A 21,139-nucleotide genomic window follows, 5' to 3' on the forward strand; every position below is an offset into this window, starting at 1 on the left:
AAACGACACAAGATACTTCATTGTGATTATGACACTAAGATTTTGTTCTACGCACAATTTTAAGCTTAATTTGTGTCGAATTTATGATACAGGTAGCGAATAAACAATAAAGTTGGTGAAAGTCGTAATCTTTATACGATTAAAATATAAATGATTGTGTTATCTTTCTAGTTTGCTTAGCAATGCTTCCATTGGTGGCAGCTCCTTCAGAATTTGGTTCCAATCAGGCAAGCCCTATAAAAAAAACACAACTTTTTTTATATAATATTTTTACCCTTGACTTTAAAAGTCAAACTACCATACAAACAAGAATTAACAAGTAATCAACTTGTTTTAGCCATTGAATTTTATATAGAGTAAATTACGTTTTTGGCCCCTGTGGTTATGTCACTTTTACTATATTAGCCCAAAATAGGAATTTTCAACATATCTGCCCCCATGGTCTCTATAACTAACTATTTTGGCCCCTAAGTCTAGAGATCATGGGGGCCAAAATGGTTAGTTATAGAGACCATGGGGCCAAAATGGTTAGTTATAGAGACCAAAATGGTTAGTTATAGAGACCATGGGGGCAGATATGTTAAAAATTCTTATTTTGGGCTAATATAGTAAAAGTGATATAACCACAGGGGCCAAAAACGTAATTTACTCTTTTATATATATCTAATTAACAATAGAATACTTGTAAAATATTACCTATATCTATTATTAAGTTGTGTGTATAGATAATATAAATTTATATATTATTAAACTAATTTTGATGTCATCCGGTTCTTTAATCCGGTCTGACCGATCCAACCAGTGAACCAATAAAACAACCGGTTCGATGTCCGTCCGGTTATGAAAACATTATTGTACTTCACTTTTCATTACAAACCAACCCATAAGTTTCAGTATTTTAGCAGTTAAGTCCCACCTTTTGACTTGCTGAAGGCGTTAGACCCGTTGGATAAAAGTAAAAAACCAAAAAACTTTCAACAATTTATCCAACAGCGGTTTGTATGCAACAAAAAGCTAGTTACTAAGAATATAAAATTATTCACATAAATAAAAGAGTTAATTACTGTTTTCGTCCCTGTGGTTTGTCAAAAATCACTATTTCTGTCCATTAGTTTAAAAATTGCGATTTTAGTCCCTGTGGTTTCACTTTCGTAACCATTTCAGTCCACCTCGTAGCCATTTCAGTCCCTGTACTTAACAGAATAATGGATTGAAATGGTTACGAAAGTGAAACCACATGGACTGAAATGGTTACGAAAGTGAAACCACAGGGACTGAAATCGCAATTTTTAAACTAATGGACTGAAATAGTGATTTTTGACAAACCGCAGGGACGAAAACAGTAATTAACTCTAAATAAAATAATAATATTAGAAAAACTATATACGAAAACTAACCCGTCCTGATCTTCGAACACGACCATCTAGACGTAGAATAATATATACATCCTCACCAGGAGTAACTCCTTCTGACTTCTGTTGTTCCTTTATCCACCTTCTCGGTTTGGTAAAAAGTAACTAAAGTTAGAAATTTGATGACCCCGTGTTCATGTTCGTTCGTTAAGGAAATAAATGTGTTCACGAACTGTTCATGAACACTTACCGAATGAGATTTTTTGTTTATTTTCGTTCATTAAGGAAATGAACGTGTTAGTGTTCGTTCGTTAGTTTTAGGTAACGAACACAAACAAACATTCATGAATACAAACGAACGTTCATGAACACAAACAACCGTTAATGAACATAAACGAACACAATTACACAAACGAACATATATTAAAAGGTATGTAATGCAAGTGTACAACACACTATATTTATTAAGTATTTTATTAGTTGGAATTTTGAAGTATTTAAATAAAATATTAAAATTAAAAACCCGAATGGACTATCAAACACAAATGAATATAAACAAACGGACATCAATGAACACGTTACCGAACGTTCACGAACATAAATGAACGAACGCGCCATGTGTTCACGTCCGTTCCTTTATTAAACGAACAAACACAAATGAACTTCCCGCCAAACAGTTCACAAACTGTTCGCTGAACGTTCGGTTTGTTTGCAGCCCTAGGCTGGTCGGCTGTATGTATATGCCACATGGCATCTCATTTGGCATTTAATAATCTTTTTTATTGATATTCATTAAAATATCAAAAAATTTGAAAATCATTAAAATATCAAAAAATTTGAAAATCATTAAAATATCAAAAAATTTGAAAATCTTAAATATATTCTTTTTGAATTTTTTTGTTCTCACATAAGCATGTTTTTCATATGTGGCAGTTGGCATGGCATCACAAAGTGCCACATCAGCAATTTACAAGTAAAATCAGTTAATATGAGGTTAGTTGCTAAAACGGGTAGTAGATTGTAAAACGGTTTCTATTTTCCACGTTGCTAAAATCGAGAAAAAGTTAGTAGATAAAGAGAAAAAACACACAAAATGATAAAAAGAAGCTTCTTTAGACGTGGCAAAATGGGTGGGTCAGACAGGTTGGTTAACGGGTCAAACAAGTAAAATTTTAGGTTGGGTTGACCAACCACCACTTTTGTACCAACTTTCTTTAAAATAAGAGTAAAGTACACGGATCGTCCCTGTGGTTAACCAAAATTTTGGATTTAGTCCGTAGCTTTTTAAAGTACACGGATGGTCCATGTGATATGCACTTTGTAATGCATTTAGTCCTCAACTTTTGCCAAAAGTACATAAATGGTCCCTGTGGTATGCACTCTGTAATGCATTTAGTCGAGTTAATTGCTCGGATGGTCCCTGTGGTTTCATGTTTTTTCACGTTTAGTCCCCACATTTTGAAAATAGCATGTATGCTCCCTATGGTTTGTCATTTTGTTACTCGGATAGTCCCCCAACATTTACTCTGGGGACTATCCGAGTAACAAAATGACAAACCATAGGGAGCATACCTGTTATTTTCAAACTAACTGACATCTACTGAGGGACTATCCGAGTAACAAAATGACAAACCATAGGGAGCATACCTGCTATTTTCAAAAGGTGGGGACTAAACGTGAAAAAAGTTGAAACCACAGGGACCATCCGAGCAATTAAAAGTTGGGGACTAAATGTGTTACAAAATGCAAACCACAGGGACCATCTCTGTACTTTTAGCAAAAGTTGGGGACTAAATTCGTTACAAAGTGCAAACCACAGGGATCATCCGTGTACTTTTGAAAAACTAGGGACTAAATCCAAAATTTTCGTTAACCACAGGGACCATCTGTGTACTTTACTTTTAAAGTAAAGCAATTTAAGAGGTAGTTAACACTTGGGTTTGCTTTAGACACCTCTCGAACCGATCAACCCGTTTGACCCGTTCCTTTTGTAGCTAATAATTTTTGTTTTACAAGTTCAGGAAAAGTGTATACTTCAAATTTAATTTTTAATTTTTATTTATTTTTATTAAATATGTATCAACAATATTATTACTGACCTTTCCCATTCACCAGGTGATACCACCTCAGCCTTGAATCGAATCTCGGACTTCAGTTTTGTTTTTTCAGTTATTGACTGAGCTCGTGTCTCAAAATCTTCCTATGATGATGTCATCCACGTTACACCGGAAAACGATAAACAAAACACAAATTATAGTTCTATAAAAAGATGTTAAATGTGGTAACTTTGATCCATTTGTCTGAAAACAGATCAATTCGGGTTTCATTTAAGTGATAATGGGCCCAATGGGTTAAAACTTATACGGGTCAAGAGTCGTCATGTATTTGAATCTTCATAATGTCCTAATCGTTTTATTTAAGATAATATTCATTAGTATAATAATATATAGCTTTGTAATCATATTCAAAAAAAAATATATATATATATAATAGAGTAAACTTCCGGTTTGCTCCCTGTAGTTTGGTCACTTTAACGGTTTTGCCCCAAACCTTTAAAAATAGCCATTTTCCTCCAATAGTTTGCTATAGTTTTTCCATTTTGCTCCCCGCCTCTAACTCCGTCCAAATTGTCAGTTTTTCCATTTTGCTCCCCGCCGGGAGCAAAATGGAAAAACCATAGCAAACTATTGGAGGAAAAATGCTATTTTTAAAGGTTTGGGGCAAAACCGTTAAAGTGACCAAACCACAGGGAGCAAAACGGAAGTTTACTCTATATAATAACTGTTTACCGCACTTTATAAATCAACACGAAATGTGTTTGCAATCCGGCCCAACTGACCCGTTTTGACTGGTTACATAAAAGCTAACCGTTTTGACCCATTAAGAGGTGGCAACTTCGACCCGTTTACTAAAGAATGGAACAATGTGGGTTATGTTTTCTCTATAACAGTTAAAAGGGGTAAAATAATAAAAAAAAAAAAAAAAGATACCTTAGAAAGAAAATGGATTGAACGGGTCAAATGGGCCGAAAGTCGGTTTAAGCGTTTATAGTGCTTAAACCTCCTAAATCATGTTATTCAAAAATAAGATTATTATTGAAAACACTGTTCAACAGACTTTAGACGTTTAGAACTTGCAAGATTCCCTATTAACGCCCAGAGCTCCCAGTCAATTTACGTACAGTACCTGTCACTTAACCTTTTTGGAAAATACGTCAGTTTACACTGGTAAATAAGTTCTTGTAATCACACTCGATACACTATACATATATTAATAATTAAAAAAGCTATTAATTTTCACAAAATGTGTCCCGACCAGCCCGCCCGTTTTGCCACCTCTAACAAGACGCAATACGGTTTCAAGGAATTAATTACGGTTTACCCCAACAGAAGGAAGAGATGAAGCTGCTTTCTTCGGACCACCAAAACCTCTTTTCGCAATTAGTGAATCCTTTTCACCCCAAATAACCGGAACCAATATAACACCTCGGCTAAGGAGGTCCGTTCTAAATCTCTCCGCCTTTTGCATTGCCAAAGAAACCGTTTCTTTTTTTCCCGCCAATATTACCTTGACTCAAACAAAAACACACAAAGAATGCATCACATCAAAAATGTATTCGTGACCGATTAAATAATCGATTGAAATTCGAGAACTAACAGGTCTTGCAGTGTCTCTTAATTGCACAAGTTCAACCACCCGATTAGTTGATAGGCGTAGTGGCAATCTTGATAACGTTTCATTTCTTGAAATTTGAGCAAGTTGTTCTTCCTCTTTCTTATTATCCCAAATATATAACGCCACGAAAACAACAATACCTGCAAATAGCATAACACAAACGCTCAAAAACAACAATACCGGCAAATAACACAACTTGTGGGTCACCTAGGGGGTGCTAAACGGGTCGTGTTCGCAGGTTGGCGGGTTCAATCCGACCCGAACCCAAAAATCGTGTCATACATATGAACCAAAACACGACCGTTCAACCCGAATTTTTTTATTTTTTTTATTTTTCGGCAAATTATTTTTTTATAAAATCTTATGTCAATTTCTCTTTTTAAGTTATAATTATGGCATACAATACACATCCTGACATAAAACATACTGTAAAAACATATAATATAATATAATATATATAAGTTAAACGGGTCAGCCCGCCAATCCAACCAGGTTAACCCGAACCCGGCCCGTTCAGCCAAACGGGTTTGCGGGCAGTGGCGGAGCTTGACCAAATGTTCCGAGGGGACGGAAATGGGACCCAATTTATATATTGTATAAATATTTAGGCAAAATAACTGGGGGGACAATCCTATATAATTTTAAAATTTTCGGACGAAAAATAGGAAATTTTACACTTCTAACCGAAACATTCGGGGGTCGGGTGCACCCCCCACTTTACACTAAGCTCCGCCATTGTTTGCGGGTTCACCCCAAAACTGACCCGAACCCGTTGAGACTAAACCCAAACCCGTGAATTTCGAGTAGGTTCATGTCGTGTCAGAAATTCACACCCCTAGGGTCACCCTACCTGACCCGTATTAAAAATGACTCCTTTGAACACGAACCCGTTTTGACCCATTAACCTTTTACCTCTCGTTACATGCAAAATGATAAACCCACATAACATTTGTACCTCCAACATTTATGGCAAAATTTTGAGCAGTTGCCAAGACATCTGGGGCCCCCTCACCGCCTTGTAGTGCAAGAAACAATCTTGGTATAGTAAAAAACAATGATATTCCAGCTGCTGCTGTAAATGCCACATAAAAGAATTTTCTGACCCCACGAAACGGGGCTTGGACTTCACTTATAAGTTTAAGATCTCTTCGGAAACCGTAACCGATATCCTCCCCACCTAATCTAGCCTGCGAATAGTTTAAATGTTTAATACATCATTTAACTTATTTTAATATGCGATTAATCTTGAAATACCCATTTAGGGTTTTGAAAAAAAAAAACCAAACTTCCTAACTAACTACCTATGTAGCACGGATACGGGTACGGGGACGGGGAACGGCAAAATTTAAAAATACAAGAGACAGGTACGGCAAAAGAAAATATTAAAAATAAAATTATATTAAACAAAGTCCAAAAAATAAAAATATATTAAACAAAGTCCAAAAATATATTAAACTCCAAAAAAACTACTTAAACCATAGGTAATTAATTATCGTTAATCAAAACGTTTTCAAATTCCGGTTCATCTAGCGAAAGATCCTACTGTTGATAGTGATACTTGATAATTCGATGAATAATAATTCGATCCTACTGTTGATAATTGATAATACAATGTATGTGAATGTTGGAAGTTAAAAGGCCGAGCTTATGTAATTTAAAAAGGCCGACCATTCGTATTTTGGAAGTTGAAAGAGTTAAAACCCTAAATATTTTAGGAAACGTCCCCGATACTTTGTTTTGGAAGTACCCGAGCCGTCCCCGAGCATATGTAGAAGTCCCCAATATCCGGGTACGTTTGGGAAACGTCCCCGAGCCGTTTCCGTCCCCGGGACGGGTACCCGACGTAAAATGGCGTCCCCGTGCTTCATAGCTAACTACCCAAATCTGATTCTTTCCCAAAAGAGTAAAGTGCCATTTTTCGTCCCTGAGGTTTGGCTACTTTCGTCCAAATGTTTGCTTTTCCGCATCTGGATCCAAAAGGTTTGAAATCTTGCCATTTTCATCCAACTCGTTAACTACATCCATTTTTAACGTTAAGTCGGTGTTAATTTCGACTTTTTAGACATTTTTTTTGTGATGATTAAAGGGTTTGGGTGGGGAGAAAGTCAACAGGGGTGGATCTTTATTTCTTATAGTGTTTTCCATTTTAATAAAAAATGTCTAAAAAGACGGAAATGCCCCTCATTTAACGGAGAAAAATGGATGGAGTTAATGCGTTGGATGAAAACGGCAAGATTTAAAACCTTTTGGATCCAGATGCAGAAAAACAAACCTTTGAACGAAAGTCGCAAAACTTGCCAAAACCTCAGGGACGGAAATGACATTTTGCTCTTCCCAAAATAATCAAAGTATAACACAAAACAGATTACGCGCCCAAACACCCCCTAAGAATTGTCAAAAGCAAAGAAGAAAGAAGGGTGAAGATGAAAAACCTCTTCTTGTAGTTCTTTAAATTCGGGCGTAACTCTGAAGGATGCCAAATCCGGGTCGTTTAAAATTGTAGCGAATTTTAAATTATATTCTTTAAGAGCGGTTCGAAGACAATCAGCAGCTTTCTTTCCCTCACCTCTTCCTCCATATAATAAAAATAAAATTCAATCAGATTGTCCACTAACATGAATGTATCAAAAGATTTATGGTGATATAAGAAACAGGTGTTCTTGTATACAATAACCGAAGCAATTTGACTATATTTTCAGTTCAATTAAAAAATGGAAAAATTACGTTTTTGGCCCCTGTGGTTATATCACTTTTACGATATTCATGGGCGTAGCATAGTGGGGGCGGGAGGGGGCGACCGACCCCCCGAACTTTTCGCTCAGTAGTGGAGAGTATGCAGTTTTCGTAAAGAAATTTTTGGGTATACACGTTTTTGACCCTCCGGTTTTATAGAAATTTTTGGGTATATACGTTTTCGACCCCCTAGTCGGAAATCTCAAGCTTCGCCACTAACGATATTAGCCCAAAATAAGAATTTTTAACATATCTGCCCCCATGGTCTCTATAACTAACCATTTTGGCCCCTAAGTCTAACCATTTTGGCCCCCATGGTCTCTATAACCAACCATTTTGGCCCCAATGATCTCTAGACTTAGGGGCCAAAATGGTTAGTTATAGAGACCATGGGGGCAGATATGTTAAAAATTCTTATTTTGGGCTAATATAGTAAAAGTGATATAACCACAGGGGCCAAAAACGTAATTTACTCATTAAAAAAATAAGTGAAGAACTTAAAATCAATTCTCATATATGTGATCAAGTCCCATGAAAGAAGTAATTTCATTTACCAAGCAAAAAAAAGTGGAACTTACTATTAATTAAAAAAAAAACAATATTCATACCTATACGCGTGACAACATGCTTTGTTATAAAGTGCAGCTTGAGCCTCAATAGGATTAGGATTCAAGGTGAGAGCTGTTTCAAACTGCATGAGAGCATCTTTAACCTGGAAAATATATACAAGTTATTACATTCTTTCAATAAAAGAAAAATTACAAGTTTTGTCCTTTATCTTTATACCACTTTTCAAGCGGTGTCCTTTTTAACGAATGTTGACAGGCGGTGTCCTTTACTAGGTATTTTGTTGCAAGTTTAGTCCTTTACACCCAACCCAGTTAAAAAACCCTGTTAATTGTTGGGTGTAAAGGACTAAACTTGCAACAAAATACCTAGGTAAAGGACTAAACTTGCAACAAAATACCTAGTAAAGGACACCGCCTGTCAACAATTAACAGGGTTCTTTAATTGGGTTGGGTGTAAGGACTAAACTTGCAACAGAATACCTAGTAAAGGACACCGCCTGTCAACATTCGTTAAAAAGGACACCGCCTGAAAAGTGGTATAAAGATAAAGGACAAAACTTGTAATTTTTCCTTCAATAAATAAACAAAATAAAAATAGCTTTTGGTTGTTTATCGTCTTCTTCTGTTAGCAATAATTTGTCAAGATGTGAATCTTTTGAACCGAAATCAATAGCATCAAGTTCGTGTAATAGTGACAGCAGTGGCTGCTTATGTTTTGAGACATTCAAAGTATTTCATAATCTTAAGACACTTCTTTGCTTTAAAATTACGACCATATCATAATCCACGATTAGTCCAATTCATTTAAGCATTTAGATCTTCATTTCAAGACTTCATACCACATTATGAGTTTTTGATTTAGGCGGTTTGATACGATTTGGATCATCGAGCCGGAGGTCTCACTGGAAGCAGCCTCTCTATTCCTACGGGGTAGAGGTAAGGCTGTCTACATCTTACCCTCCTCAGACCCTACCTTAGCTTTGCTATTGGTCGGATTTACTGAGTATGATGATGATGATGATGATGATACAATTTGGATCATGTCCATTTAATATAGGCCGTTCAATACTATTTTAACCCGTATACGATTATATATGGGAAAGTGAGGGGGGTAATCATCCATACAATATGATATCCTTCTAGTTATCAATTTTGAAGAATTTGACTTTCAAAGACATTATATAAATTCAAAACACATAGTGATAACCATAACAATGGAGGTATTTATTAGATCTAGAGAGTAGAGACGCGTTCAATACAAAGCCAATTTTAAGTACACAACTGTAAGAGCATCCACACTGCCACATCACCATTTCTCTCTCCTCCCCTTTCTCTGTTTTCCTCTCTCCCTCCACATAAGCTCCACCTCTGACCTCACCCACAAACATCTCAATTGGAGATGGTCTAAGAGCATCACCAGTAGGAGATCTTGGGCGTTTTTGGAGGAGAGAGAGTATGGGGTGGAGTCTGTGCAGGAACTACCAAAAACAACTTTGTGGGTAGACGGAAAGAGAGAGAGCTTTCACAATCCGTCCACCAAATTTTGCGAGACAAGTTTTTATATTATAAAAAGTGGTTGCAAGTGGTTGTGAGTGGAGGAGAGAGAAAATGATACTGTTCATGAGCTCATCTGTATATTTGAGGGAACTTTGTTCACTCTCTATAATTTTTTAATATATTTTGAAAGTGGTTGTGAGTGGAGGTGAGAGAAAAGGTAATGATAAAGGTATAAAAAAATATTATTTAATTGAAAGGAGAGAAAACGTATTTGCTTTTAGTGAAATTATAGGGTAAATTTGGTGGAAGGGATGTGAATGCTTAGAACGGCTAACTTACACACCCTGTAACTCTGATCCTAAATCTACACCTTCATCCATTATAGGTGGCGGATCTAGGGGTATCCCAATTCTTTTACCGTACATTCAGGGGTATTTTGCACTTCGCCAAGAAAGTTGAGGGGTATCCCGGGCACCCTTTGAGTCCTTAATAGATCCGCCCCTTATTAGAACACTCAACCACCTAGGGAGGAACACTATAATGTACACACCTTGATACCAAGCTACAAGTGTTGTCTAAGAATATCATACTTGTACATAGTTTTCGGTTGATATAATTAGAACTATACTAACAAATTATGTTGTTATCGTAATTCTCTACTTAAAAATGGTTCCGTGTAAAACCGCCCTAAACACTAATTAAACGAACCATCAACAAAAAAACATTTGCAACATATACAACCACATGAAACTCTTAAGAACAAAACAATGATAACTACAATTTACACATATGAGCACAACTTTATAAATAATGACATAGAAACTAATGTAAGTACCCGTCCTTTAGAGAAGAGGGTGAGGCCCAAATTGACGCAAGATTCTGCTGTTTCAGAACCAACTTCCGGCGACGGTGAGGTTGAAGAAGAGCATGAAATGGGTGAAAAGATGTGTTTTTGGGGGGAATTGAAGGTGGGTTTTCGGTGGAGGAAGAGTAGAGAGGATGATAAGTGGTTTGGGGTGATGGAGGAGTAGTGACGGTAGTGATGGTGGTGGTGGGGGTGCCGGAAAACAGGATTTATGAGTTCCATGGAGGTGGTTTCATGGAACACAACCGTTTATGTTTTATCCACTTGTTTCTTCCTCCTATAAAATAATACTAAGGGCATGTTTGGCTTAGCTTTGACTTTTCGGAAAAGTCAGGATTTAGTGACTTTTTGGAAAGAGTAAACTGCCATTTTGGTTCCTGGGGTTTGGTTACTTTTGTCACTTTAGTCCAAAACTCAAACATTTTGCATCTGGGTCCCTGTGGTTTCAGTTTTATTGCCATTTTGGTCAAAAAATGAAATCAGGTCATACTTGTCTTATAAAATCCTGCAATTTTGTCATTTTCCTCAGGGGCAAATCAGGTCATATTTGTCTTATAAAATATGGTATTTATTTATAAAAAAGAAATGATCATTTTGCCGCTGCAGAAAATGACAAAATAACAGGATTTTATAAGACAAATATGACCCGATTTCATTTTCGGACCAAAATGACAATAAAACTGAAACCACAGGGACCCAGATGCAAAAAGTTTGAGTTTTGGACTAAAGTGGCAAAATTGACCAAACCACAGGGACCAAAATGGCAGTTTACTCTTTTGGAAAAGTCAATTTTCCTCTCACATACACCTCATTGCCAAACAGACTATTTAGAGCTTATAACTTTCAAAAAGCCAATAAGTCAATAAATTGTTTCAAAAAACTTAGCCAAACATGCCCTAAAAACAGAGCTTTGTTTTTCTAACGATTATCTTCCAATTTAGATTTACCTTTATTGTCATTTAACCGTAATGTTTTTATATTAATAAAGAAAATTGAACTTGTTTAAATACAACAAAATTGGCCAGGTTAGGTCGAGTTGAATTCTAGCTTGTACAAAGGTGGAATGAGCGTCTATCTTGGAACTCATTTTGTCTCATTTGAACTTATTTCAACAGCGTCTTCTTCTCTTCTCTGAGATTTTGAGTGTCTTATGTGAATAATAAAAATGAGCCTCTAAAGCCAGATAAAAATTCAGACTTTTTTCTTATAAATCTTTCTAGTTATACGATCAATATGACACAATTTCACAATAGATGTAATTTCACATTGAGTGTTACGGTTCTAACTTGATTTATCTATTTTATTATGTATGTTTGATGAATGTAAAATATTATTTATTTAATTATAACTTTTTACATTTAAAATAATTTTGCTTCAAAATATTTTTTTTTAAGGTTTATAATAAATTTTATAGAATAAACTAAAACCATAAATTATATTTATTTAATAAAAAAGTGGTTTACGTTGGGTTGGGGTTGTGTAGAGATAAACAAAGTTTTGAGAATTTGGTGAAGCTCAATATACAATAACAATTCGTAATGTGAAGCTCAACACATTTTGATGCAGTTAATTCTTTTCCTAATATATCCTTCATGTGACTAAAATCCCTTCAAATTATTAACTGTATGAAAATTTCAATTGATTGAACATGAAACACATTGTTTTGAAGTGATGAAGTATCGCCTTTCGCCATTGTTGCCATTCTACGTTCGACCCACCAACTCACAAACACGACCCGTTTAACACTCCTAAGTGTAGTGTCAAACTTTGAAGCTCGTTTTCGGTTTTCCATAGCTCGGGTCTTGTGTATGTTAACCCTTAATAGTTATATTAATCCTTCAATCCTACTTCTAGCCATATTGTAAATTTGTAACCTGTAAAGTCCTCTTTCGATAGTTATATCCACCCCTTAGTAGTGGAGGTTGATCTTCCAAGCTCAAACATATTTATCAAAATTATACCCGATAATACGTTCGATACATTTTCAAGTCCGGATGTTAAAAAACAATATCAATATACAAAAACCAGAAAACGAGTACAAGAGCAAAAGTCGTAACAAACCTTTCAGGTTCATACACCATTTTAGAACATAGATGACCGGTCCGAAAGAATATTAATATCCAACAAGAGACCTTCTGAGACATCAAAGTACTACCCATGATCATATCCGGGGCGGTAACAGAACTATAAAATCGTGCATCCACATGTATTCAGCTTTCCCGTCTCATCTTGTTTTTTGGCTGCATCCACATGTATTATAAGGGATTCAATTTTCCTTTTGTACCCATTTGCCTTAAATGGGTCTATTTGAGTTGTATTTTATCTCCAGAGAGTCAAACGGGGTAGGATTTTAAAACTTTTGGTTTTACAAGACGAGTTGACTAAGTCAAACAGGTCGAAAGTCGCTCAGTTTTTTCAAAAATATATATTATTAGTTTTTGATTATTATATGATGGAACCAAATTATTCAAAAGGTTGTTTTCATAGTGAAATTTCCCTAATTTTTAGTGCAATAAACTTTGGTTGACTTTCCCTTGTTCAATCCATTTGACTTTTCTTTTTAGCTTATTATTTTCTTTCTTAATTTACCCATTTAACTAGAGTAAAGTACACACATGGTCCTGCGGTTTACCAAAATTTTGAATTTGGTCCCTAGTTTTCTAAAAGTACACGGATGGTCCCTGTGGTTTGCACTTTGTAACACATTTAGCCGCCAACAAACAAATCTAAAGATTTTAGCATGTCCAAGTTAGGGACTAAATGCGCTACAAAGTGCAAACCATAGGGACCATCCATGTACTTTTGGAAAAAGCTGAACTAAATGTGTTACAAAGTGCAAACCATAGGGACCACTAACCACTAGTGTACTTTTGGAAAGCTAGGGAGCAAATCCAAAATTTTGGTAAACCACAGGGACCATCCGTGTACTTTACTCTTTAAAATATACACCAACAGTTCAACTAGTTTCTAGGTAAATGGGCTGAAATTGCCACCGCTAAGACTGTGGGGTATGGTGGGGCGGGGGTTTGGGGCATGGGTTGACACGTGGACTTCGAGGGGCACCGCTGGTCAGTTGCATGTTGGGTCGGTATGGCGGGGCGTGGCTAGCCCGCGTGGGTTGGCCACGTGTTATAATTTTTTTTTCAATTATTATAAAAATACACACAAAATTAAAAAAAAAAAAAGCCTAGCCACCTATAGCCTAGCCAACCCAGCCAATGAGAGCCGGCCACGGAAGACCGCTAGGCCCGCCCAACGCCCGGGCTAAAACCCCCGCCCAAGGGGCCACGCCGAAACCCAAGCCCACCCGGGGTGGTGACTTGGGCGTTTGTACCCAACCCACGCCCCAACCCCAACCCCCGCCCCATACCCCATAGTCTAAGCATCATGAACAAATCTTAGGATCAGCAACATACAAAATAACTTATTGTTAAACTAACCTGACTTAATTTTGGCAATAGCGGGTTGAATAACAACATGCATTGTGATTACTCCACCTGCAAACGCACCGTCACGTACCCCGCATTCTGATAATGTCTTATTATTTTCCAAAACTTTTCCCAGATGTATGAGTTTCATGTCATTCATTGTTTTGGGTACTACAGATTTACCTATAGAAAGGCAGAATTCGTTTCAGAAAATATCATTACCTCTGTGTCACAAGTAAATAAAGGAATTAAGAGATTTAACTATTTTTATAAAATATAACAATATCAATCTTGTAACTTTTTTTCAATAAGCCTATCATGTACATGATGTAATTTACGGGTCACAGGTAAAATCTGTTATAAAACGGTTGGTTGCTAGAATCGTTAACGAATTGTAAGTTGATTTTTATTTGCGCTTAACTTAAACGTGTACACCTCATTTCTATTTCATACAAGTTGCCCTAAATATCATATAAAAGATCCAAAATTTTTGTTCACATTCACGTCCTCATGATGCAGATTACTTACGTATAACTGACTAGAAAATCTCGACAACTGGTGTACATAAAAGTATATAGTCTAAACACTATATAAGATACAAAGTCGGAAAAATATACATGTAGTAAGATACTGTGTGCAGTAACTTAAAACACCATGACTATCCACCATTAGGTTTCTTTTAAGTTCTTGAAGATAAAACAGTTCAGTCACATACATATATAGCTCACAAGCATAATGGGGATATATTTCACATTAAATTAAAAGGAACACATGTTTAAGCACGTACGAATATAGAGAATATTAGAGCTCACTATTCGTCTATTAAGCACTATCCCCAGTGGTCCATAAAATTCACATGTCTACGTTTTCAACACATCATACAGTTTTGAGTAAAACGTCATTTTCGTCCCTGAGGTTTGGCCAGTTTTGCGACTTTCGTCCATAGGTTTGTATTTCCGCATCTGGATCCAAAAGGTTTGAAATCTTGCTATTTTCATCCGGCTTGTTAACTCCATCCATTTTTCTCAGTTAAGTCGGGGGTATTTCCGTCTTTTTGTTAACTTAAAGGGCAATTCGGCCTTTTCAGGGGTATTCGGTCTTTTTACATAAAGTGAAAAAGACCGAATTGCCCTTTAAGAGGGTGTTTGGGGTTGAGTTTTGAAAATAGATTATGCGGTTTGAATAATCAGAATCAGATAATTAATTGTAACAAAACGTGATGTTGAAAGATAGTGTTTGGATTTGATTATGTTGCTTGATATCACAATAATCAGATAATCAACTATTTGAGTGTTTGGCAAATATATATTTAAAAAAATAAACAAGTGAAAATCCTTTTCTAAACGCAAATAATCAATTTTTGGAAAACTGCGTTTTGTTGCAGTAGGGGGGAGCTGCTTTTGGAAAACTGCGTTTTGTAACTGTCTAAACGCAAATAATCAAGTTTTTAATTTTTTTACCCAAACACTCAAAACTGATTATTTACGATTTCAAAACTCAATAATCTAAAAATCTCCTTCAAAACTCAACCCCAAACACCCTCTAAGTTAACAAAAAAGACAGAAGTACCCCTGACTTAACGGAGAAAAATGGATGGAGTTAACAAGCCAGATGAAAATAGCAAGATTTCAAACCTTTTGGATCCAGATGCGGAAAAACAAACCTATGGACGAAAGTCGCAAAACTGACCAAACCTCAGGGACGAAAATGACATTTTACTCTACAATTTTTTGATGGTGATTAAAAGAAGGGCAAAGAAACAACATATCAGCTTTCAAGGAACTTAGGGTCTATTACAACAAAACGTAACCTATTTTCATCTATTTGCCATTGCATCTAAAACATTTTTCCCCATAGTATGTAAGTAACCTTCTATAGCAGATACGATAGTGAAGTGACACACCACCAAGATATGGTGACATGTCACCACTTTACCTGCTACAGAACGTTACCTATAACGGTAAAAAAAATCCACATATTACAAAAAGGTGCAACTTGAAAGCAAGTTAAATTTTCGCGTAATTACAATTCAGCCAACGAACTTACAGTCAAATAGGATAACGAAATAAGATCAGTGAACATATGGACTAGAGAACTATTTCAAACCTTGAGGCCACTCAGAAACAAGCTTTTGCTTAAGAGCAGTTACAGTAGTTGAAGATGCATAGCTGCCATGGCTTATATCTGTTCCATCGTATATTCTGAATTTAAGTTCTACATGCTCAATCCCTTCAGCCATTTTATACCTTTTCTTTAAAACCAAGCTTCAGGATCGGCTGTAACTCGTCAACAAAACAATAAGACACAAGAATGTGTCTCCCAATTTACCTACAGAAAAAATTCAAAATTTCGTAAGACCATATGCATAGCATGTTATCAAGTAAAATGTCGTTTTCGTTTTTTTCTCTCTCCTCATCCTATAATTGCTTGGATGAGGTGGATTTGTAGCATGTATGAACAAACCTTTCACAAGTGTGACCACCTGTTTTTGACAATGGGGGTGTTTGGATGTACGTTTTGAAAGTGATATGTGACACTGAAAACATGGTGCCTGAATCACAGTCTGGATGTTCCCGTAGATATTATAATTACTTTTAGTAGTATAAGAAAGGGTATAAAAAGGTGGATATGCAATTTAACTTCTGTTCAATAATCGATAACATTTTAGGGGTGTAAATGAACCCAGCCAAGCCCCACCTCACCTCGTTACGAGCTCTATTTCTACAACTCTAGCTCGGCTAGGGAGTAGTATTTTCAAGCTCGAACTCGGCTCGTTTAGTATTTATTATGTTAATTCATTTATATATACATATATATTATGGGGAGGGTTATCTTGAGAACGCTAAATATTGCGAGAACCCTAAGAACGAATTAAAAAACCAATCAAAATTAAAATGTTTTTTAATACAAACCTCATTGTAATTAATATACAACATTAAAAAAAGAATTTACTCTTTAAATAATTCATCCCTCCTCACTTTTAATAAATGTTTTACACACATGTAAATACAACAAACTTACGCATGTATAAATGACGAACTTGCACATGTGTAATTTTTCTTTATTTACGAACATATGTAAATTTAAACGTGTAACTTTAATTTCTAATATTGTATTCGAATAATAATGATATGTGTAATTTTTTTTGAATTGTTTTTGACCAAGTTCTCGCGGTTTTTCATTCGTTCTCATGGTTCTCGCAATATTTAGCGTTCTTAAGATAACCCTCCCCTATATATTATTTAGTTATTTTCATTATAATTTTATATATAATTACTATTATTTAAATATATACTTAATACATTAAATAAGAAAACGTTTAAAATACAATAGTCCTTAACGTGCGATGCGTACACGAGTGAAATCATAACATGGGTAATTATGAATATATAACATGCGTGGTTAGGGTTTACTCATGCGTGATTTTGTTGTTTTTTTTGGTTACCACATGCGTGATTATAGTCACCATGCATGATTATGATTTTTTGTTCATGCGTGATTAGGGTTTGAGTTTTATATGTGTAATTTACTCGCGTACGCTTCGCACGTTAAGGACTACTCGAGCTCAATAAGTGAAGCACTCATTTAGGCTCGCGAGCCTACTCGAGCTCAATAAGTGAAGCTCGATTCGAGCTTTTAGTGAGCCGATCTCAAGTAGCTCACGAGCAGCTTGGCTCATTTACACCGCTATCAATAATCAATTTTGTTGCAGCTGCCTAGAATCAAACCAATTACAATCAGATAACCGCATACAAAACGGCCATTCAAGACCTTTTGACACATCTTCAATTCTAGGAAACACAACTGTCTGAATCAATAACATAACAACTACTATCATCCTAAATTCACAAGCCAATTCAACAGATTAACACAATTTCAACTTCCTTCTGTTAATTACATAATTCAATTACTCCTTCAACCAAACAGATCACAACCACAAACAAATATAACATAGCATGACAGCCAAAATCATAACAAAACATCTTCAGTGAAAGCCGAACCTGCAAAAGTCTCTAATCACTAACACGCGCAGATAACACATCTGAATCACGGATTCCAGAAGACACTAACCAGTTCATATGCTCCAATAGCTTACAAAACACCAACTTCTCACTGCACACACACACACACAAAAAAAAACTATCACAATCAACAACACTTTAACATTCAGCGTATCAGTTTAACCGTAAGTTCGTAACCTAATAGCTTACAATATGAATCATACGTACGAAACAAACAATCAAGTGAATTTTTCATTATCAGTTTAATAGTAAGTTCGAAACCTAATTGCTTACAATACAAATCATACGTACGAAATACACAATCCTCATCAGTTTAATCGTAAGTTCGTAACCTAATCGCTTGCAATACGAATCATACATACGAAATATACAATCGAGTGTAGCTTTCGTTATCAGTTTAATCGTAAGTTCATAACCTAACCGCTAACAATATGAATCATACGTATGGATGAAACAACAGTTTAATCGTAAGTTCGTAACCTAATCTCTAACAACACAAATCATACGTACGAAACAAACAATCGAGTACAGTTTTCGTTATCAGTTAAACTGTAAGTTCATGACCTAATCTCTAACAATATGAATCATACATACGGAGGAAACAACAGTTTAATCGTAGGTTCGTAACCTAATCGCTAACAACACAAATCAAATAAACAATCGAGTGAAGTTTTGGTTATCAGTTTAACCGTCAGTTCATAACCTAATCGCTAACAATACGAAGCATACATACGGAGAAAACAACAGTTAAATCGTAAGTTCGTAACCTAATTGCTTACAATATGGATCATACGTACAAAGGAAACAATCGAGTGAAGTTTTCGCTGAAAATAAACAGATGAATAGTGAAATAGAGAGCGAATTGAAGATTTGTACCTGTAAAAGACGTCATTGATGAACGAGAAAGATGATCAGAAGCTCTGATTGATTCAAACGGTTAAGATGTGTTGAAGATTGACAATTTCAAGCAATTTTGGTGAAGCCCTTTCTGTTTGGATTTGGGGATTTTTTTTTTTTTTCCGTTACACTTTTTAACCAATTTTTCTTGCTCTAGTTTTGAAGTATTAAAAATATAATTTCGTTTTTAATAAATTTTTATATTGGAATATAACTGTGGGTATTCGATTTTTTTAAGTCAATGAACACAAGTTATTAGAAAATTATTATATTAAATAAAATAAAAATTAAATAGGTTAAAGACGTATACTATTAATAGTATATGGGGTAAATCTGAAACTTAAAAAAGTCACTGTTCACACTGACCGTTGGTTGGTATCGATTTGGTTCATTATAAAACGGGTACGATGTTGACACTTGGCATGACAACGGAAAAAGAAAACCAAACAAAAAGTGGTGACATGTCCAAAAAGATATCGATATGTGTTTTACATTGATTGAAAACCTTAAAAACAAATAATCGTACTGGTTCCAATAATACCGATACTGGTACTAATGTCGGTATCGTTCGTCACAATACTAGTACGGTACCAAAACTCGCTATTGCTTACAATACGAAAAAAACTCTATTTTGAATATAATTTCGTTTTTAACAAAATTTATACTACAATTTCGAGTGAAAAATTAAAAAAAACTTGTGTATTGAGTTTTCTTTTAAAAAATTACTGAACGTAAGTTATTATAGAAAAAATTAAAGTAAGTTGATTAATAAAAAAATACTGAACGTAAGTTATTAAAGAAAAAATTGAATTAAATTAATTAAAGATGTATGTTACATCAGTGAAATTGAAAATTAAGCAAAAGAAAACTTAATGTTTATAGCATATTACATTTACACACTTACTTTATTTAAAACTATTTAAAGTTAAAAGTAAATGCACTCATCACCTTGCCCTTAGCGATCCATCTCCAACTAGTAAGGGTGTTCATTATTTATTTATTTTTTTCGAAACGAAACTTTCATTAGAAAACGTCAAAACCGGTCCTCAAAACAAGGATCGAAGGCACAAACCACACTTACAACATATACAATGTATATAATAACCAATATGCTTCAAGATCCTAACTCCACATTTTTATGCTAATATAATTAATCTTTGTACAATATTTTAGATTAATTAAATTAGCTACTTAACGAAAAAATATTTTATAGCTAAATAACAACTTGGTTGAAATCGTTTAATCGGTTACGAACGAGAAAAAAAAATTCAAAACTAAGTTAACCAATAACCAAACCAATGAACACGATGTCTCCGTCTAATGTTAGCCCTTTCGAAAGGTGGTGCCAAGTTAGGCTAAGGGCTTCGATTGTGGATGTTCTTCGATATGTCTGGATTCAAAGGTTTGAATTGCTTTTTTTTACATTTAAAGCATAGGCTATTGACAAGAAAATCCAATTCAAATAGAGTTTTGAACCGAGCAACGTCACAGCTCTATATTCAATACCGTGTCTGATTTTCGAAACATTGATTTAACATTTATTTAATAAAATTTTATGATTTGTAATTCTTGTTAAATAAATCTTATCGGTGCCAATTTCATGATGAGTGTGGCTAAATGCACCTTCATTTTTACTGTTTATACATCCCTTTCCAAAAATATCATTTTTTATAATTTTTAAATTCCACCTTTCACCTTTTATATATTATTGTTTTGTTCAATTGTTAAGGGTTTCTCACATCAAATATACATCATACATACAGCAACGCCGAATTACTTAATGAAAATGGACAAAATGGGGCAAAAGTTCTTCCTCGAGGATTGCAGCACACAAAAATGTTCTTATTTGGTTTAATTATGTTTAAACAATTAATATTATAATTATATATTTAAATTGTAAATCAACGTGGTTCTTGGTGGTGTGTTTAATCATGTTGCATTCTAGCTTCTTAAATGGCAAGGGGTTGCTAGTCTACTATGGTAGTGCACGTGCAACATGATGGAATTAATCATCTTAATCTTAATATTAGTAATGTTATTGAAAATATAAAAAAATAGTATTATATCATAAATAACATGAAACATAAGAGAACAAAAAACG

At 35.1% G+C, this 21,139-nt stretch overlaps 2 protein-coding genes across 2 annotated transcripts; both read right to left on the reverse strand.

The window, feature by feature from the left end:
- On the reverse strand, positions 1 to 10,967 carry LOC110910148 (protein LOW PSII ACCUMULATION 1, chloroplastic). Its single transcript, XM_022154862.2, has 9 exons — positions 10,662 to 10,967; positions 8,369 to 8,472; positions 7,460 to 7,595; positions 5,983 to 6,214; positions 5,010 to 5,167; positions 4,734 to 4,919; positions 3,452 to 3,552; positions 1,398 to 1,494; positions 1 to 234 (listed from the first exon to the last, which is right to left on the reverse strand). Exons 1-9 carry the CDS (start codon positions 10,911 to 10,913, stop codon positions 160 to 162), a joined length of 1,341 nt encoding a protein of 446 aa, XP_022010554.1. The 5' UTR covers positions 10,914 to 10,967; the 3' UTR covers positions 1 to 159.
- A 1,652-nt stretch (positions 10,968 to 12,619) lies between these two features.
- LOC110910147 (membrane-anchored ubiquitin-fold protein 3) lies at positions 12,620 to 19,210 on the reverse strand. The gene is made up of 5 exons (XM_022154861.2): positions 19,018 to 19,210; positions 18,121 to 18,232; positions 16,226 to 16,447; positions 14,132 to 14,302; positions 12,620 to 12,931 (listed from the first exon to the last, which is right to left on the reverse strand). The coding sequence occupies exons 3-5, from the start codon at positions 16,356 to 16,358 to the stop codon at positions 12,876 to 12,878; spliced, it is 360 nt and encodes a 119-aa protein (XP_022010553.1). The 5' UTR covers positions 16,359 to 16,447; positions 18,121 to 18,232; positions 19,018 to 19,210; the 3' UTR covers positions 12,620 to 12,875.
- Positions 19,211 to 21,139: the final 1,929 nt, after the last annotated feature.

This window comes from Helianthus annuus, chromosome 15 (genome assembly GCF_002127325.2).
Source record: "Helianthus annuus cultivar XRQ/B chromosome 15, HanXRQr2.0-SUNRISE, whole genome shotgun sequence".
In the NCBI taxonomy this organism is placed as follows: Eukaryota; Viridiplantae; Streptophyta; class Magnoliopsida; order Asterales; family Asteraceae; genus Helianthus; species Helianthus annuus.

What these genes read in the sequence shown, in the direction of transcription:
- LOC110910148 (XM_022154862.2), bottom strand. Translation starts at nt 10,913, where the DNA reads ATGGAACTCATAAATCCTGTTTTCCGGCACCCCCACCACCACCATCAC. An exon ending in TAAGAGACACTGCAAGACCT is followed by an intron (nt 4,920 to 5,009) that starts GTTAGTTCTCGA and finishes GTTTGAGTCAAG; the next exon opens with GTAATATTGGCGGGAAAAAA. An exon ending in TCACCTGGTGAATGGGAAAG is followed by an intron (nt 1,495 to 3,451) that starts GTCAGTAATAAT and finishes CAAACCGAGAAG; the next exon opens with GTGGATAAAGGAACAACAGA.
- LOC110910147 (XM_022154861.2), bottom strand. Translation starts at nt 16,358, where the DNA reads ATGGCTGAAGGGATTGAGCATGTAGAACTTAAATTCAGAATATACGAT. An exon ending in TGTTTCTGAGTGGCCTCAAG is followed by an intron (nt 14,303 to 16,225) that starts GTTTGAAATAGT and finishes GCCTTTCTATAG; the next exon opens with GTAAATCTGTAGTACCCAAA. An exon ending in TATTGCCAAAATTAAGTCAG is followed by an intron (nt 12,932 to 14,131) that starts GTTAGTTTAACA and finishes ATGTGGATGCAG; the next exon opens with CCAAAAAACAAGATGAGACG.